We start from the raw sequence: 19,193 nt of genomic DNA on the forward strand, positions 1-19,193 counted from the left end.
AGAGTAAATTGTAAAAAAAATAGTAGCTAAATGCAACTATTTATAGAAGGAGAAGAAAAAAAGTTAAAGGATCGAAACGGTCATTGAAAAAATTCAGTGACCGTTAACGATCATAATTTTATTTAAAAAAATAAAAAAATTCAGGGATCGAAATGGTTACGGTCACTTTTTAACACGAGCCCACGAGTTGGGCTCGTTTTCAACGAGCCACGAGCTGAAAAACGAGCCGTTTTCGAGCTCGGCTCGCCCACTGAATCGGGCAGCTCGACTCGCGCTCGTGTTTTTACGAGCCCGAGCCGCCTGCGAGCTCCGTTTTCGTGAACCAACGAGCCGCTCAGTCCATTTGCCACCCTTAAACATAACTATTAAACTTTGAAAAATATCGAATTTAGAGTGAGTAATGTGCAGCATATTTTAAAGTTTAGTGAGTAATGTATAATATTTTTTAAAGTTCAATGATTAAAATTCGACATTTTAAACTTCACTTAGCAATCGAAAACATGAATCTAAGTTCAGTGACGAAAACTCGGTATTTTAAACTTTAATTACCAATAAACACAAGCATGTGACCATTAAAACAATTAACTCACAAATCCCTAATTTTGACTTGCAGATTTCCAATCGACCACCAGGCCCCGATCTTCTTCGCCATGGTCACCGCCTGACTTGCAAATAGTCTTCGCCGACACCACCGCCGAACTTTCAGTTAATCACTGCCTCTCTGTATCTCACATTCTATAACTGCCTCTCTGTATCTCACATTCTATCTTTATTTCTCCCTACATCTCGACGAAACAACAGTCAATCAGGTGTTATTTCTTAGTGTGACCGAACTTAACTTTCATAATCTGTTATAATCGCATGACCATACTTATAATTTCCTTATTATTTTTTTTTCCCCATGTTTATCATGGTATGCTATTGTTTCTATAAACTGGTGCTTGCTCTTCATCTTAAGAAGAAGATGGACCAAGTGCTTGTGTATGCCGTCTCCTCTAGTTACTGAGGGGTTGGTAATCTTGCATAATCAATTAGGAGGAAAAATCCCCAAAATTTTTGCATATGTTGTGGACTAGAGAAAAATCTCTAGCTACTTATTGCCTTGTTATGGACTCATTGAAGAGGCAGCCGACCAATTCAAAGTCTGCAAATTTTTGTCTGCAGCATATTCGAACGTGTCTATTCCTCGTTCCAGATATTAGATTGAGGTTGGTAATATTGCAATCATCTGGTCATTATCACAAGAATGCATCCGAGGGCAAATTTTTGCTCTGATACTAATTTTGGTAAGGAAGCGGAATTGAAGTTCTTGAAACAAGAATAAATTGAACTAACTTGAATATTTGTAGAGAATAATTTTATTGTAATGCTTTGGTCATCCAAAAATTACAAAGCCTAGGAAGGTATTTCTCTTATGCTACTAATACTTGTATAATTGATATCTTCTGTGTAATACTAATTGATAGGGCCTCATTGGTAAGTGCTATTTGGAACCCATGGTTGTGGACCTGAATCCAAAAAATACAAATTCTTTTGTTTATTAGTAAAATACTATCCTAATCATATTAGTTTAAGGAAGATGGGTAATTAAAACCTAAAAGAAAAGGTAATAAAAATATAAAGATAAAAATAAAAAGTCCTAATGTGAACAAGAAATAAAATCCTATTAGAACAATAAAAATTTCCCATCCTATTTGAAGTAAAATTGTCCTATATCACTTATTTTCTCTACTAGTTATCAATTTTAGTCATCTTTGCTCATTATCTTTCTTTACACATTAATCATTTTATAATATATTTTGGAAATTTTGATTCTAGAACCAAACCAAACCAAAACATTCATTCGGTTTTGGTTCGGTTCCATAATTACTAATTGTTCCATTATAAAGAGAGCCATTAGTTCTTGTTTTGGAACCCCACCATCCCTTACCTATAAGCAAAATCAATATAAATTTGCTGATTTTTCGTGCTTCATGTTTTGTTTTGTGATTGTAAATTTTGAACATAATTCATCATCAGGTCAGTTCTACTTGCATCAAAACCAATCTCAGTTATTTGCTTTTGCTTTAAATGAAATTGCAAAAGTAAAAGAAATCATTAAATTATTGTGCTTTTGTTTTCTATATTGAAGAGTAAAGGCCAACTTGAAGTTCTGCATCTGAAGCTTCCCTTTTCTTGATTATGTTATTTGCAGATTGCGCAAGTTTGGTTGAAATTTTGTTGACTAATATAGTCAAATGACTTCAATCAGAATATTAAGCTTGAAATCGCTTCATCGTTCTATGAAGTACGGGACTGGACCTGACATAAGACCATCAATTGTATTTTTGTGTAGAAATAATCCCACTAGAGAATCTGGGCATGCCCTTAATTTTGGAAAAATGGGTTTGAACTTTACCGTTGATATTCAGAATTCTAAGGGAAATTGTTTAAATCCATATTTTTCGCGTAGGCTATTTACGAATTCGAATTCTCGAGGTGCATTTGCATTTGCTGGGGAGAGTCCTGTGATGAATTATAGGTTGTTCTCGTCGCGCACGGGTAATGAAGGTAACATTACTCAAGGCCCTGATTTGCCAGTGGCTGTGGATGCACGTGGGCCTAGTAGTGTAAGCGATGGTAGTAATGGTGGGGGTGATTGGCTTGAAAAAGTTAAAGACGCATGGCATTCTACCCTTGATGTTGTAAAATATACAGGGGAGAAAGCAAAAGACGCGTCTGATGAAGTGATGCCACATGTTCAACAATTACTAGATACTCATCCTTATCTTAGAGACATTATTGTCCCTGTTGGTGGTACTTTGGCCGGTACATTATTGGCTTGGGCAGTATTGCCAAAGCTTTTGAGAAGATTCTATAACCTGTCGATGCAAGGCCCAGCTACTTTCTTAGTCAAGAGCTCATTGTGGGGGCCTGTTCCTTATGAGAAAAGTTTTTGGGGCGCATTGGAGGATCCAATTCGATATTTGGTCACTTTCATGGCATTCTCTCAGATGTTAGTGGGCTTGTACTTAATATTCCCTTCTATGCATGCTTATGTCGGATTTGGGCGATTTGCCATGAACGTAATTTGATTTTTTGTCCTTGTGCAGTGGAGAGATGGTGGCACCAACTGTTATTACCACAGAGTACGTTACACAGGCTTGGAGAGGTGCTGTTATCATGTCACTTGTATGGTTTCTCCATCGGTGGAAAACAAATGTGATTACTCGAGCTTTAGCATTGAAGAGTTTGGAAGGCTTTGACCGAGATAGGCTGTTAACTTTGGACAAAATTTCCACGGTTGGTCTCTTTGTTGTTGGTTTGATGGCCTTAGCCGAGGCATCTGGTGTGGCCGTGCAATCTATCTTGACAGTGGGAGGCATAGGAGGTGTGTTTACTTGTGAATTATTTTATGCTCATTATCGAGTTTCTGCCTTTGAGAAATGTTCATGTTCTTTTTATATGCTTATTACTAATTGTGTTGAATGGATAATTAATAAAATGTAAGTCATCTCCTTGTACATAATCAATTGTTTTCTTTAGCCTATGGTTCTGAGTCGTTTGATATATATGTGAGTTATTGAAAGCTGCAAATAAAATTTGGTATGACATGACATGGAAAAGAGATTTCAACATGCAGTAGCTGGTTGCCCAGAACGTAAAGGGGCGGCTAGGTTGTGGGCTGGCCCACCCCTACTTCCAGGGCGTGTAGAGTGGGCCATCTATAAAATTCATAATTTTGCAATATTATTATGTAGTCTGTGCATGGGAAACAGTTTCAGTTGCAGGTTATTGGTTTAACATCAATAATGAAGATGATACTGGGGAGGAGGGTGTTGGTTCCACTAGATGTATTTATGTGTTCTATTTTCATGACCATTTGAAGCTGACTTTGTCTGTTCATATTCACGCAGGAGTGGCTACTGCTTTTGCAGCAAGAGACATACTTGGAAATGTTCTCAGTGGACTATCTGTACAGTTTTCCCAACCATTTTCAATTGGAGACACCATCAAAGTATGTTGACATTTCTTTTCACTTTGCAATAGAAAATTACATGCCATCCAGTTCTAATTATTCTCTCAAAAAACAAAAAATAAAAAAAATATCCATTTTACAAAGCACCACACAGCCTTGTAAAAGCAGTAGTTTGTTATTCCACCGAGAGAGACTTTTAAATTAATTGAAGGATATCCATTTCTGGTTCCATGTATCAGCACTCAGTAGAAGTAGCTGTAAGTTCTTGTTTAGTACATAATACGAAGTGGTCATTTAACCTCGTTTGGGCTCCATTTTGTAAAAAAATTAAAAATTCAGAACTCATTTTCAACCATATATTTTCCTGTAAAATAATATTATATGTAAATTCAAAACTTTTCTATAAGTTTTAACCACACATTCTCCAAAAAATACTTACAGCCCCGGGCAAAAAAAAAAAAAAAAAAATAAATAAAATCATTTTAATGGAGCCCAAAAGGGGCTTAGTGTGTATAAAATCTTGATTATCAACCAGGAAGCAGATATTTGTAGTAAACAAAGAACTGGTTAGAGGATTTGAATATAAAACTAAGCCCTTGTTTGAGCCCCATTGTAAAGAGAAATTTTGGTAAAATGTATTATGAAATAGTATTTTTTGGGAGAATGTATGGTTAAAAACGAAGTAAAATTTTTTGATTTACATATAATATTATTTTATTCAAGAATGTGATTAAAAAGAAGAGAGAGAAACATGTATTAAAATTTTAAAAGAGTCTCAAACAAGGGCTAAGTATAACTTTTGTATTTATGTTATATCTTTGGATAGCAATAACAATGTGGCTGTTAATATAGGTTTTAGTATTTCTATATATTATGAATTTCCCTAATTCCAAATGTCGCTATCAGATTTTGAATTAATAATTTTGTTTCTTCTAAATTTCTGCAGGCTGGATCTGTAGAAGGTCAAGTGGTCGAAATGGGTCTTACAACAACATCACTGCTGACTGCAGAAAAATTTCCGGTTATCGTTCCAAATTCACTGTTCTCCAGTCAGGTAGGTTTATCTCCTTGACTGTCCAATCCTTTTATTGGTTTGAGCTTTACTTCTTTCATATTCTTTTCAAATAGTTGCATTAATCATCACCTATGTTAGACAATGCTTTTGAAGTGTTCCTCTTCATGTTATCATTATGCATGCCTGTCCCCCTTTTTTATGTCATAAGGTTTCATTAATTGTTTCCAAGTGTTTGATTGATGAATATTAATGTCTTTACTTCATATTTTCATGTTTTAATTAGGAATAATCATCTGAGTGTAAATATAAATTTACCATTTGTATAACATTTGTAGGTGATTGTAAATAAATCACGGGCTCAATGGCGTTCTATGGTCAGAAGAATTCCGCTACATATTGATGACTTAGAAAAGATTCCCCTGCTATCGGAGGATATAAAGACCATGCTCAAATCAAATTCAAACGTGTTTTTGGAAAAGGAGGCGCCTTACTGTTTCTTGTCTAGAATAGAGAGGTCATATGCAGAACTTACTCTTGGATGCAATCTTAAACAAATGGTATGCTTGTTTCTTTGTCAAATGTTTTTATTTCAAATTCTATCTGATATTATTTGGAGCACTTCAATCAATTTAATTGGTTTATATTATGTTGCTTTACATTTGTCTATGTCAGGATTGAAGCTTGTAAATGTTACTAAGCTTATCTTTAATGCACAACACTACAGAAGACTCTCCTGGCATCCTTTAGGCATTATTTTGGTATAGAACTGATTTGTATCTGATTTAAGCTTGACAGCATGTTTGGTAGAGCTTAAATATAATTTAAGCTAGGCACATTTACTTTTTATCCACAAATTTCGCCGGATCCACAATTTACTATTCACTTTTTAGCCACATTCAATAGGATCCACATGTTATAAGCACTAGCAAGTAAGCACTTAATACAAATAATGACAATGAAATATTTTTCTTGGGAATATAATTCAAAATTACAAGTTAGTATTTACATTTCCTTTTTTCTAGTGCTTCTTTTGGTGGACGACAATATTAATATTCTTAAATATTCTTATTTTCCTTCAACATGGTCATACTGGTCAATGCTGCTGCCAATTAACCTTCTCCTACTGTTCAGTCAGTAAAAATCTTCACGATTTGGTTTAATTTTCAATTACGATCTTTATCGGAAATTGGATGTAGTTTTTCATCATATTACATGTTAATGTAATTGCATTTGAGAATATTAAATATCTCAGCGTTGATGATGTTTCTATACTTCAATCATTCTCAGCGCTTTATGGTAGACATGTAAAAATTTTCCTGTACATTTGTCCACTCCACTTGGCTAACAACAGTTCTTATACTATACGCGGTTCTAGAACAAGGATGCTGAGCAGGATATTCTTCTCCAGTCCGTTCGGATAATCAAGAAACACGGTGCTAAACTAGGCAGCACCCAGGAAGATGGAGTCAACCCCTAACATGGGTACAAGGACGCAGTAAGATTGCTAAACTTGTTGCATATTGGAAAACTCTTGAGAAGCTATACATCTTCAAAACAAACTTCTTCTGTTGACGAATTTTTAAGAAACAGTAGGCAGTTTCCACATCTTTGAGTGCAGAATAAGTTTGTACATTGTATCAATGTGGCTCGTTTCGAGGGTATTCTGGATGATCCATTTACGGGTATTTGCATTTCTAATGCGACGATAGCTACGGCGAAGAAGGCTAAGAAGTATCCATAGACTTGTACTGAAATTGAAGGGATTATGAGTGATGTGGTGCCTATACCGTGCAATCTGCTGCTGGATCAAGGTCTTGAGAATGTCGGTACGTGTGATTTTTCTTAGGATAGCATGGCGATTGATAATAAAGAGTTACAGAGATGTTCTTAGAATATGAATTCGTAAATGTAAGTTACTGTTAAAAGTTTTATGTTTTGTCATTTCCTAAATTTGTGCAACTCTTGAAATGTTCTCTTCAACTGTAAAAATACAAGTTCTGGGTTCTTAAACTATTACTTTGTTTGATAGCATGGACTTGAACTATTATATTTGAGTCAATTTTGAACGTATGTTCACTTCAATAAAAGCCCTAAATTTCATGCTTCAGAACTAAGTGATGATCAAAGTTCTATTCTTGAAAACACGTATTTAAGACAGGGTCAGCCTAAGGTGATTACACTGCAACACCCACAATTGTTAACTCTTCCATCAAAGAATATGGCTAACACCAAGTTATAGCCTTCGATAGTAGTGGTCGCATCTTCCTATATCAGTTTGGTATCAGAGTTAGAGATCTCGTCTTCAATTCTCTAGGATTGCTCACAGGTGGGCTTATTTCGTTCTGAGCCTGAACTTATATTTTATATAGATTGTGCCTCTCCTATCCTGTGCTATAGCTTTTGAGAAAAGTAGTTGCTTCTTGGTACATTCATCGGTATCAGAGACGGTTCTGGATAAAAGTGTTACGAATTATAGACAATTAAGACATAAAAGCAACACTAGAAATTTTTATAATATCCTGTTTTAAGAAGTAAGACAGTCGATTATAATGTTACAAATAACTGTAAAATGCAAGATCCTTAACCAATGCAATCAAACGATTAGGAAAATAATCAAAAGAGATCTGAAAAACATCGGAAAAAACACACAGATCACAGAATCTTTAACAAGGAGAAGCCATTTAAGGGCATGTTATTGCTGCTCTTTTGTACAACAGGATTCACTACGGATACAATGCCTGAATAAGATTCTAACAAGAACCTGAGACCATTATTTATTGAACTCGAATATCTTGTGGTCAACATCATATAATCACGTTCCTTAACGAGTTGGGTCGGGGTTAAATTTTACCGATTCCTTCCAGATGAGTTCCTTGATATTCTCTTCGGTTAATGACGGCTGCTCAAAATCAAAAACGAAAGGCCTATGACATACTGGCTCCTCATTAATATCATGAAGTGGCGCCAAATACGGGTGGCAAAGAGCCTCGTCGGCTGCAAAGATCAAGAAAGATTTGTAACATCAATTCAGAAGTAATAATGAACCCCCCAAACACCCATCCCCACCCAAAAGAAGTAAGGGAAGAAAATCATTGAATTTCTTGTCTTCATCAAGTATCTTTTCCAAAAGCTGTTTTTCTATTCTTGGGTGACTTGTTTGCCAGATACTTGCAGAATTTTTTGCCATATTTTGTGATTGTTATTGTATTCAAGTTGTATGTTATTGATCTTTCCCAGAGTTTTATAGCGTTCATATAGCTAAAATATCAACAGCCAGCCTTAGTCCTCAAGTTTTAATTCCACACTGAAGTTAAAAATCAGCCAAAAAATTAACTGTAGTCAAAACATACCTGTGATACGTTTGCTCGGGTCAAAGACGAGCATCTTCTCTAGCAAATCCAGAGCTCCAGCAGAAGTGTTCTGAAATCTCGCAGAAAATTGTTGCCTTGGAAACTGAGGAAGTTGCCTGACATATCTTCGGGCGTTGTCACTCCTAAGAAACCCGAGACTTGCATCATCTGGTGAGCCTATGAGCTTTTAGAATGAAAAAAATAAGTTGATCATATCCAGAAGGCGGGCTTTACCGTGCATATAGATGGTTAGAAAAGAAAACAGCTAAATAAAAAGATTAGCACAGGGTCAATTTAAAACATCCCGGGTAACTCTAGCCATATAAAACCTTCACAAATCAGAGTGCAGGGAGAATTGCAGCAGCTTCTAAGAAGGAAATCTTTGATTCATCTCAAAAGATAATCTTTCCTATAACTTTATTATTATTATTTTTTTTTTTATGACCGTGAGTGTTCAGGCTAGTTTACCAGCACTTCGACCAATTCCACGAGGCCTGAAATTTACAGTCGCGTACTCACCTCAGTGATTTTGAAGGGACTCAAACTGATAACTATTAGGGAGTAAACTCAAAACTTAACCACTGAACTACCCCTCAGGGTTATAATCATTCCTATAACTAATGATGCAGAATTGGATTCATGCTTATCAGAGAATAAGAAAATGTATCTACATGTTTACGACTGAACTACCCCTTAGGGTTATAATCTTTCCTATAACTAATGATGCAGAATTGGATTCATGCTTATCAGAGAATAAGAAAATGTATCTACATGTTTATGTACACGTAGAAAGTCAAAAGTTTTACCAAGAAACAATGGAATTGATCTGAATCCTCACCACTGACATTAGACATTCGAGAGGAATAAGCATCAGAAACTGAAGCAAGAAGGTAATTTAACAAAGATAAAGAAACGAGGTAGACTGAACAAGTATGTTCTGTATATTGATTTAAACAATAGTAATATTTCAGTTTTCAATTTTGCAAAACACCCAAAACTTCTTATTTTTGACGTTTTGAGTGTTTTCAGTGCAAACCTTGAAAACACTCAACACACATTAAATAAGAGTGAAAATTTCTTACTTAAATAAAATTCTAAAAAAATTAAATTATAAAATTAAAAGAAAAAATACAATTTTGAAAAATAAATTCTAAAATTCTAAAAAAAAAAAAAAAAAAAAAATACAAAAAAAAAAAAAAAAAAAAAAAAAAAAAAAAAAAAAGTTCCAAAAAAAAATAAAATTAAGATTCTGAAAAACTAAGGCCCTGTTCTTTTTACCGTTTTCGGGCTGTTTTCTATTTTCGATTTTTCAAAACAGTGAAAACGTGTTCTCTTTCCCGTTTTCGAAAACGAAAAAAAAAATTGTGAAGAAAACACTAAACGACTTTTTTGTCATTTTGGGCGTTTTCAGTGTAAAACTTGAAAAAATTGAAAACGCGGGAAACACCTTTTTTTTTTTTTTTTTTTTTTTTTGAGGAGGTGTTGTGATTCCCAAAATTTCAAAAAAAATTAAAAATTAATTAATTAATTTTTTTTTTATTTTTTGAGGTGGTGTTGTGGTGATTCTCAAAATTTCAAAAAAAAAAAATTCATTTTTTTTTGTTTTGAGAAACTAACAAAAAGAATGCATTTTCAACAATTTCACAACAAACACTCAAAACACAAAATTCAAAATGAATTCAAAACTTAAAACACAAAACTGAAACACAAAGAGAACACTCCCTAAAATTCTAGAAAATTTTATAAAATTCTAGAAAATTTTAGAAAGATAAAAATAGTACAGACTCTTAATGGTTATTTACATAAAAACTATAGAACAATATATTTAAATGAACACAGATAAAAAATCTTAGTCCACATCATTAATTTTCAATTTTAATTCCTATGTTTTGCCATTGTTTTTATTTTAGTTTGTGAAAAAACATTGTAAGATTCATCAACTTTAAAATGTATATATTAATCGATAATATATTAACATAAAATTGTACTAATAATCAAATTTCATGGTATAAAAAGTCATAAAACAATTTCTCAAAATTCCAAATGAAAAATGTCTTCTAATTTTTTGTTTTGAGAAATACCTTTTTAAGATGACAAACAAACGCATTTTTAGCAAATCTTAAAATAGACCCTCAAAATAGAAAATTGAAAATAAACTCAAAACTTAATCATCAATACTAAAACACAACCCAAACGGGCAGAAAGATTATATTCGTTATACTATTCATTCCAATGCTGCATATCGGAAATTTCCTAGTTTTGTTATTTCATCCAAATATGCGTTCACTAATGCTGCAAACACATACCTCTGTGACAAGTCTCAACTGATGGACATAATCTTTTCCAGGAAATAGAGGTTGTCTTGTCATGATTTCACCAAGTATGCAACCAACTGACCAGATATCGATCGCGGCAGTATATTCTGAACAATTTAGAAGCAGTTCGGGCGCCCTGTACCAGCGAGTAACAACGTACTCAGTTGAGAAATCATTCTCAGATGTAGTCCTTGCAAGTCCAAAATCTCCGATTTTTAAATCATAATTCGCATTGAGGAGCAAATTGCTTGGTTTTAGATCACGATGCAAGACATTTGCAGAATGCACATATTTAAGTCCTCGTAGAATTTGGTATAGGAAGTACTGCAAATTCAGAAAGAAAATTATTAAACTGGGCATAACAGAAAACTTGTCTATATATACTCATACTGCCGTATATATTGATAACGTATGACTAACAAAACTTAAATTTTGAATAGACAAACTGGTACCTATTAAGAAATAAAGCATGATTAATAAAAGTGCTCAAATAAATTAAATAATTCATCCAATCTTACATCTTAACAATAGAAGAATAACTGATGAAAATGATTTCTAAAAGTAAATGCAAGGTGTTTTGAAAGCAAGCTTTCTCGTGTTTAATTGGCTTCAGAAGTTTCAAATCCTCTTTTATTTCTCTCATTTCCTATTTCTTAGGGCCTTTGGAAAGTGGGAGAAAGGATAATAAAAAAGATGCATGAGATGCGCACATATGAAGTTTGTGGATATGATAAAGTAGTTTGGTGGCACCTCTAGCCAAATTTAAAATATTGCCTTCTCTAATCTACAAAATTGAAGTTAAAATAATTAAGCAATGAGTGCTATTAAATCCATTAAAATAATACAAAATAAACAAAGCAAGACTTGAGGCTAACCCGACAATGATCATCTGCCAATGGCTGGTTGGATCGGATGATATTATGAAGATCGGTGTCCATCAATTCATAAACAATGTAGACATCATTGAAGTTCTCCTTTAGTGGAGGCCGTATGATGTCTTTAATTGCAACTACCTGAAGAAGTATAAAAACTGAGGAGTAAGACAAAGATTCGACCTACAAATTCTTTTGCAAACACTTGGAGCTCCACCATAAACGAATTTTTAGAACAAAGGTTTCAAGCAAATGAACAATTTAAGGCAGCAATAGATAGAGCTTAGTAAAGATTCAGTATCAAGAATGGATAGGTAACAACACTTACATTATCATGATTCATATGACGAAGAAGTTTAATTTCCCGTAGAGTCCTCTTGGCATCTATTCTGTTGTCAAAAGCATTGCCAATCTTCTTTATGGCGACTTCCTCGCGTGTCTCTGAATTCATGGCAGCACTGAAACAAGTGATGAAAAAAAAAAAAATCACTTGTTTTCCTTCACAATGAAAATATATCCAAAAAAAACAAATATACTTGAACAGAATAATTGTAACCTACTCGCACAATTTGCTCATGGGAAGCAGCATCACTCCAAAGTTCTAAACACTCATTTGAAGACCTTCCCCAAAGTGACAAGGTGGTTTAAAATTTACGAGGACTGGAACTACTAAGACAAAATTGCATAGATGATACAAGGGATAATATTATAGTACATCATATTGGCTCTCTTTTAGAAAAGTAATTTTTGTTTACAATTTAATGTCTCAAAACTGCTATCTATCTAAATATTAGTATTTGTTATGCCATCTATCGCGTCATTTAGTAGTCATAACACAAGATAAGAGTTTTTTTAGGGGATCTCTTACCACTTGAGCTAGTTCTAGCCTGTGAGAGGAATGATAGTATTAGAGGTAGAATTGGTAAATTAGAAAAGGATAATAACCCCAAAAATGAAAAGAACACGTGTAGAAAATAATATTGGGAATGGATCAAACAAGGTTAAGAATTGGTCGCCAAGTACTTCTACCAATTGCAAAAGGGAAACATCAATCAATTGACAAAAGCGAAACATGGGGACTGTCAATCAAGGGCAAGAATTGGTATAGTACACGAACCATCAGTCCGAACTGGTGCTATCTCGGACAAGATGTTGGAGGAATTGGAGTTGCTTTTCAATGGGAGTATTGCATATCCAAGGCAACTACTGCTTCATTAAAACTCTAAGCTCTCAACCCAAAGTGTTTAATGCGGAGAAAAACAGTATACATATCTCCCTCAACATAATTCCTCACCAAATTTCTGTGCCAACTACAATGTTGCCCATTTTATTATAGGCTTTGTAGTAGCTTAACTGAATAAGTGATGAGTGTGATGGTCCATTAACCAAAATTTGACCGGATGAGTACCCAAGCATGAAAGCAATGGCGATTTCAACTCAAAGTCGAACCAAACTTGATTTGACACGATGTTAAAACTATAAAACTACAGATGAAGCAGGCAGAAACATTGAAAGAAAAAAATTTGTTACCTTTTTTTATCTAAAAACTACAGAGAGTATGTCTTAAGCTAAGGACAATTATGATAGGCCTCCAATTCTAGAAGAGCCCGGAAGAATTGAGAAGAACGTGTAGCAAAAGAATTCTGTTATTAATGCAGGCTGGGAAGTGGGACAAGCAGTTAGAAAGGATCTATAAATAGAGAGGCAAAACGTAGCGGTAGTAGGCAAGAGTTGAGCAGCAGAAGAGAGTACTAATCTGTTTTACTTTACACTTTCCTGTAATTGCTTTCAGAAATCAATAAAAATCCCTTTGTTCTTAATTTCTCCAGTTAGAATCTTAACAACTTATTAATACGAATAATCTATAGTAATTACATAATCATACAATTATAGCAGTACTCATAGAAAATTGCCGAATTATGACATCCAATTTCAAAAGGTTGGACTAAAATATTAGCAAATTAATTTACTCATCAACAAAGCATAAAAAAAACTTGAAGATTTCCCAATAAATCTAAAAGATTGAAATCATAAAACATTTTTCTTAATTCTTACCAGACGATGCCACAAGCCCCACGGCCCACCGGCCTGATGGGAACATACTTTCTTGAAACTTCAAAAAGGTTCCCATACACATTGTACTGCATATATTTTCCACCATGAGTGGGAACTCCTTTAAAATTATGTCCACCATGATCACCCGAACCAGAGCTTGATTCCACAGACATATCCAAACAAAAGAATGTCAAAAATTACAAACCCACAGAAATCCAAAAAAAGGTGAATTTTTTTCAAGAACCCAGTTCAAAGACTCAGTTTTTCACAGAGTTTTCGTGTGGTGTCTGTGAAAGAAGGAGAGCTTTTCAACATTTCTCGTGCCTTCTTTTTCTGTGTTTTTTATTTTTATTTTTTAATTCGGGGTGAAATAAGCTCTTTTCATGTTCTTTTCGTTCTCTCTTTTGGTGACCTTTAACTACGCTTGTAAAATGTGATAAAGAAAAGTTATTTGCTGTATTTTCTGGAGATAGAAAGTTGAACCGAAGTGTGAGCTTTTGAGCTGGTAACCTCAGATTACCCGTGAAGGAAAAATGACTTTTCTAAGACGTGGCCGCGTTGGGTCCTCCCCCAACCCCATTGTGGTGAAAGTTAACTACACATCAAAAATATACTTCGTAAATTCATAAATCAAGTTCATATTTTTAAATTGATTTTCAACTGCTAATGACTGATTGAAGTAATCAACGTAGATTGCCCGTTTCTTCTTTGATTTTTTCAGATGATTTTGTTGTCAATATTTTCCCTTTCTAGAGACATGACCACTAATTATTCCAATAATTCAGTAAAAGCAGACCTGTGGAAGCATGTTCAAAACAACCAGACTCTCCAAGCATTCTGGCATCGTGAGCCGGGCTAAACATGGACGACGGCAAATGTAAATATCGATCCTCGAACACTAATCTTGCAGACAATACAAACTTATATCATTAACATTACACAGAGTTCAAACATATTACAACTTAGTATTAAGCACTCCCAAACCACAAATACATATAATCAAACTAACAACATAAGACCTAATAGCTAATAAACCCATATGTATACCGGAAATACTTTACATAGTTTACCTCACGGACTGACCTCCTATGCTGTCATTAGGTTGCACCGAGTTGGTGACATTACCACCAACTCTAAGGTTACAAAGCAAAGCATCACGACCCGTCAGAACAATTTGGAAGAAACTATCGACTTCCTTTGCGAGCAGATCTAATCCTTGTGAAAAATTCTCCGTCTGTGTTCTTAAATCAGAAGTTGAGTATTGCAACGCTTCAGCTTCGACAGGGTCCAAACCATCTTGTACAATCGGGTACAACTTGTTGACACTTGTATCAACAGCTTCAAGGTCTTTCAACACTGTGATCCTTCGGTTGGAATAAATCTTTCTTATCTCATTATTCATGGAGGCCTGTAGATCAGTAAAAGCTTCTGCCCATGAGAAAGTCTCTGGAACATGTAGGTCCACCAACTTCTTCATAGAACCCGAGAATGCAGCAGCAAATATGCTGCATATAAAAAGAGTTATCACCTTAACACCGTACATAGCTCGCATCAAAACCTTTCCCTTTGGCGAGTTCTTGATTTTAGGTAAGTCTATTGTTTCGGCAAGATTATCCATGATAGCAAAACAGTTCTCGAGTCTCGGGTTCTTTGAACTAATATGCTGCCTCCATCCATCAAGTGATAAGCGTGCTCGAGTCAACTGTTTTGAGGAGCCCTCCAAGTTATGCAAGGCACATTGAAGAAAAAGGTGGCTTTGGTTGAGCCGAGAGATCTCTGAGCTGAAAGCAATGCAGATATCCAGCAGCTTCACACTATTGTCCAAGTACACATCAATCCATTTATCGTCCCAATCACAGACAGGGAGTTCAAGAGCAGTTATAAGAGTTTTTATGTCAGTATGAATTGCACAAAGTGACTCCATTGCATATCTCATCCATGATAAGCTGAGGACATGTTCGCTGTCAGCTGGCTTAAGCTTTTTAAGCCTCTCAGCAAGTGTCACCTCAAAAGTGTTCAACAGATCAACAAGCTTTGGGGACAGGTTTGAGCCCTTAGGGAACATCCTTCGGAAGGGATTTCCAAATGGGAACAAAGGTCTTTGGGGATCCTGTGGACGGCTCATTTAACTATACAAACTGCAGCAATAAGAGTGAATGAAAATACGCAAGGAAAAAAAAATTCCATATCCTGGGGTTGTAAAAGAATATAAAACTAGAAATAGAAATCCCCTTGTTGAATGGATGTAATGAAGCAGTCCATTGAATCAATAACTAAAGCAAACATAAATTCCTCGATCCTTAATTGCAATAATGTTATGTAAGCTTACATATGAAGTAGTTTTCAGGGCAATATGTGATCAATTATATCTAGCAAATGGTATAGTGCCCATGAAGTGCAAAAAATTACACCTTTGATGAAGTAGTAGCTCTCATGAAAAGAAACATTTTGTCTTCCAATCGCCCAGAATCCAGGAGGCAAGGGGAATAAGACATGAAATTCATTCATGCATTTTGAGTCAGGTCAGCACCATCCCCTCTTGGATTTCCTGGGGTTGGTAAGGCAGAAATTGGGCTACTCATTCTCGAGGTGTGCTTACCGAGAGGACTCCTCTTTGGGAATATGCCCTCGGGGAAGCCTGCACCTCACATCAGCACAAAGGAACGTATGGCCCTCCTAATGAAGTATTTCAGAACATCCGAAAACCCACGTCAATAATTTTGTAGCTGGTAGGCTGCAGTAACTTCAGTACCACAAAATAATGCAGGTAAAATTTTCGAGGAGACAAGTACTCTCACCCAGTCTAATATTAAAAAAAAAAAAAATTAGAGGACAGATTTCACCTGTAGACCTTTTTAACTCTATTCGTATTGTTGGTCAGAGTAGTTTACAAACAATTATAAATAGCATAATACTGTACAACACCAAGATCCAGCAAACACCGATGGACAAATTTGTTAAATTTTTATATAGGTTTTCCATTATATATTGATTTATTCCTGAAGCATTAAGAAAAACATTGAATTTAAAACTTCAACTGTAGAGAGTCTAATCGCTTAGGCATTGTTTTTCCTTCTCATCCTCTTTGTTTTAATAATTTGAGCAATAAACACAAAAATACATCGCTCATCACAGATCAAAAACCTAACTCTACACATTTCAATCAAATCCAATTTTATTAATTCTCAGCTAGAAATATTTAAGAAATTGTCAGTGTCTTAATTACACGTCTAAAGCAGAAGTAAAAAAAAAAAAATCCATACAGTCTCATTCAAGTTGTTCTACATAAATTTAGATAATTTCTGGCAAAAAATTATAAAATAATTTATACCTTAATTAGACAACCATAAAAGAACAAAATTCCATGAATTCTCATTCGAGTTTACAGCTTTCTAAATATATAAATTATTTTTCCCTAAATTAACAAAATCAAGAAAATAAAAACAAACTAAAAATCAGAAAATTAGTTCAATCTGAAAACTAAACAAAATCATACAATAATTCACCTAAAACACTCACCGAAATGGTCAGATCTCCACCGATTCAAACAGTCAACGCCCAAAATTTCCCCAAGTTTCACAGTTGAGCTCTAAGATGAAAATTTATACATCTCTGATTTCTAATCCTAATTATAACAATTTAATCCGAAAATTAAACCAAGAGCCACCTAAAATACTGACGGAAATGGTGACGGTCGGCGCTTCCAACAGTCAACGCCCAAAAATTTCCAAAAAATTAAAATTGAACTCTAAATTCAAAAGTTAGCCATATATCTAATTGTAATCCTAATTATAATTGAACAAAAAATCGATACACATGTACGTGTCTGTGAATAGCGAATCAAGGGAGAGAGGAATACTGTTCGTACCTGGTAGAACAAGAAAAGTCGTAAAAGATAATTAGAAGTTTCGTGAATTTCGTGGAAAATGTTTGTAGGGCTGGTTGAAGAAGACGAGAAGGTTAGTGGAAAATTGGCCGTCGAACATACGTGTTCGAATATGATTGGGGATCGGTATTGTAGGTAAGATTTTTTCAATTTACTAAGACAAAAGTCGGTAGAATCGGACCGTTACTATATGCCGATCTATAAAGGCTTGTTTGGTTTCGTTTAGAAAAAACTTCGAACCAAACAACGTCTTACTTAGCATTTGTTTAAGAGATACTTTGAAGTGAAAAATGAATTTTTCTTCCACTTTTTATTTATTTAGTTTTTTTAATTACGAACGCGCGGTAAAAATTTAGTAACAAAATCTCTAACCTTTAATAGCTATATCAATAATTTTTCTATCATATTCTTATTTTTAACATTTTATTAATTCTATGATGACGAACTTCTTCAAAAAAATTTATTAAAAGAGTAAAACGACTTATTTTTATATAAGCAAAAAAGAGCAAATACAAAAAATGCGAATAAATATTTCTCTCTTATTTAAGAGCAATCAAACAAAATTTTTGAACAATATACACTAATTAATAAAGATTAAAAATAAGAATGAGATGAGAAATAAACATTAGGAACCTTTCATGTCATATATTTCCCTACAACAATAAAAGAGAATTCATTAAAATCCCAGTTTTCCTTACATTGTTCATAAGGCGTCATGGCGATGTCATTCGTTTAAGAAATAGAATGAACTTACAAGTATTTTTCTCATTGCCGCTTCCTTTTTCCTGAAAAACATAACCCTTGTCCAAGAATTAACTAATCAAATGAGTCTAATTTCATTCAGCTATTTTCTTTACCCTTTAGTCTAGGATATGATTTTTTTATACAACTGAACAGAAAATTGTTTACAGACCATGGCATCACAAAAGAAAACTACACATAATATTTATTCTGGTGAGATTACAGTCGGTCCAGTAAGAAGTTCAAAATGAGTAGATCATACTCATTTTCAGCATGCTCATAGTTCGTTCCTGATCAATCCGCTTTTTTATCGGGCTCATCAATTGCAGCTAATCTTTCGGCTAGAGGAGGATGAGAATAGTGATATGCAGAATACCAGGGGTCCGTGTTCATGGCTGAAAGATTCTCTTCCTGCCAAACAACCAAAAGAGTTGGTAACCGGAGCACTTTGGACGTGACTAGCATGTTTTGCTAAGCTTAAGAACGTAAAAGTTCCTTTTACCCAACTTTTTCTAAGCTTAAAAAAGTAAAATATCCCGTGTTTGGATGATTTACTTTTTCTCATATTTAAGTAAAAAAAGTAACCTATTTTTTAAGTTTAGTGCATCTTAATGCCAACACAAGTAATTAATCTCTAAATCACTTGAAAATGAGAGAAGGTGGATTGGATAATAGTCAGTCTTGAGAAAGAAAAGAAAAATTTTAACATCTAGCCATTTTATTGTCTACTACTGTCCTAAACCAAACATGCTTTGTGCCCATCACGAGCTTATCTGTTTTCATTCTAAAAGCCTATTTGGAAGTGATTTGAGAATTGATTTTTTGATCGTTAGGAGAAAAGTGGGGTCCACCTGTGAGAGAGGAAGTCAAATATGACGACTGGAATAGTGAAATAACGGTCAAAAAATCAATTTTTTGAGAGAAAAAATCACTCCCAAACAGGCTGTAAGAAGTGAACATAAACAATTACAATTGAATTTCGATGCCGATATATAGGGAGA

At 34.5% G+C, this 19,193-nt stretch overlaps 4 protein-coding genes across 19 annotated transcripts in view; 1 reads left to right on the top strand and 3 right to left on the bottom strand.

The window, feature by feature from the left end:
- Positions 1-585: 585 nt before the first annotated feature.
- LOC111377051 (mechanosensitive ion channel protein 1, mitochondrial) lies at positions 586-7,002 on the top strand. 5 transcript variants are annotated; one of them, XR_002699624.1, is made up of 8 exons: positions 586-705; positions 2,195-2,995; positions 3,093-3,370; positions 3,897-3,997; positions 4,905-5,012; positions 5,309-5,530; positions 5,646-5,731; positions 6,349-7,002. XR_002699624.1 is itself a non-coding variant. In XM_023000089.1 (8 exons), exons 2-7 carry the CDS (start codon positions 2,238-2,240, stop codon positions 6,448-6,450), a joined length of 1,569 nt encoding a protein of 522 aa, XP_022855857.1. In that variant the 5' UTR covers positions 586-705; positions 2,195-2,237; the 3' UTR covers positions 6,451-6,468; positions 6,683-7,002. The 5 variants fall into 5 exon arrangements, 4 of the variants coding, with proteins under 4 accessions (XP_022855857.1, XP_022855856.1, XP_022855855.1 ...); XM_023000089.1 differs by lacking the exon at positions 5,646-5,731 and having other exon boundaries at positions 6,349-6,468; positions 6,683-7,002; XM_023000088.1 differs by lacking the exon at positions 5,646-5,731 and having other exon boundaries at positions 586-809.
- Positions 7,003-7,556: 554 nt separating this feature from the next.
- LOC111377052 (mitogen-activated protein kinase homolog MMK2) lies at positions 7,557-14,465 on the bottom strand. Of its 7 annotated transcripts, XM_023000094.1 has the most exons (8): positions 14,362-14,465; positions 14,086-14,160; positions 13,566-13,721; positions 11,839-11,968; positions 11,514-11,651; positions 10,630-10,962; positions 8,324-8,507; positions 7,557-7,967 (listed from the first exon to the last, which is right to left on the bottom strand). In XM_023000094.1, exons 3-8 carry the CDS (start codon positions 13,655-13,657, stop codon positions 7,795-7,797), a joined length of 1,050 nt encoding a protein of 349 aa, XP_022855862.1. In that variant the 5' UTR covers positions 13,658-13,721; positions 14,086-14,160; positions 14,362-14,465; the 3' UTR covers positions 7,557-7,794. The 7 variants fall into 7 exon arrangements, with proteins under 7 accessions (XP_022855862.1, XP_022855861.1, XP_022855864.1 ...); XM_023000093.1 differs by lacking the exon at positions 14,086-14,160 and having other exon boundaries at positions 14,362-14,459; XM_023000096.1 differs by lacking the exon at positions 14,362-14,465 and having other exon boundaries at positions 14,086-14,339.
- A 4-nt stretch (positions 14,466-14,469) lies between these two features.
- Positions 14,470-17,586, bottom strand: LOC111377054 (protein BPS1, chloroplastic-like). Of its 6 annotated transcripts, XM_023000104.1 has the most exons (3): positions 17,434-17,582; positions 15,977-16,241; positions 14,470-15,703 (listed from the first exon to the last, which is right to left on the bottom strand). In XM_023000104.1, the coding sequence occupies exon 3, from the start codon at positions 15,688-15,690 to the stop codon at positions 14,632-14,634; it is 1,059 nt and encodes a 352-aa protein (XP_022855872.1). In that variant the 5' UTR covers positions 15,691-15,703; positions 15,977-16,241; positions 17,434-17,582; the 3' UTR covers positions 14,470-14,631. The 6 variants fall into 6 exon arrangements, with proteins under 6 accessions (XP_022855872.1, XP_022855870.1, XP_022855869.1 ...); XM_023000102.1 differs by lacking the exon at positions 15,977-16,241 and having other exon boundaries at positions 17,434-17,586; XM_023000101.1 differs by having other exon boundaries at positions 14,470-16,241; positions 17,434-17,583.
- A 537-nt stretch (positions 17,587-18,123) lies between these two features.
- LOC111377058 (CAAX prenyl protease 1 homolog) overlaps positions 18,124-19,193 on the bottom strand; it is a 12,718-nt gene continuing 11,648 nt past the window's right edge. The window contains exons 12-13 of the mRNA XM_023000109.1: positions 19,125-19,135; positions 18,124-18,663 (exon numbers count right to left, since the gene is read on the bottom strand). Coding sequence (XP_022855877.1) covers positions 18,487-18,663; positions 19,125-19,135 — 188 coding nt within the window. The 3' untranslated portion in view covers positions 18,124-18,486. The remainder of the gene's footprint in view (positions 18,664-19,124; positions 19,136-19,193) is intronic.

Source organism: Olea europaea, unplaced genomic scaffold (assembly GCF_002742605.1).
Source record: "Olea europaea var. sylvestris unplaced genomic scaffold, O_europaea_v1 scaffold1600, whole genome shotgun sequence".
Classification (NCBI taxonomy): domain Eukaryota; kingdom Viridiplantae; phylum Streptophyta; class Magnoliopsida; order Lamiales; family Oleaceae; genus Olea; species Olea europaea.

Coding starts and splice junctions, on each gene's coding strand:
- LOC111377051 (XM_023000088.1), top strand. CDS start 2,238: ATGACTTCAATCAGAATATTAAGCTTGAAATCGCTTCATCGTTCTATG. Junction 3,998..4,904: donor CAATTGGAGACACCATCAAA/GTATGTTGACAT, acceptor AAATTTCTGCAG/GCTGGATCTGTAGAAGGTCA. Junction 5,013..5,308: donor ATTCACTGTTCTCCAGTCAG/GTAGGTTTATCT, acceptor TAACATTTGTAG/GTGATTGTAAATAAATCACG.
- LOC111377052 (XM_023000092.1), bottom strand. CDS start 13,738: ATGTCTGTGGAATCAAGCTCTGGTTCGGGTGATCATGGTGGACATAAT. Junction 11,969..13,565: donor GGGGCTTGTGGCATCGTCTG/GTAAGAATTAAG, acceptor CACTTGTTTCAG/TGCTGCCATGAATTCAGAGA. Junction 8,508..10,629: donor AGTTGAGACTTGTCACAGAG/GTATGTGTTTGC, acceptor TCATTCTAAAAG/CTCATAGGCTCACCAGATGA.
- LOC111377054 (XM_023000102.1), bottom strand. CDS start 15,690: ATGAGCCGTCCACAGGATCCCCAAAGACCTTTGTTCCCATTTGGAAAT.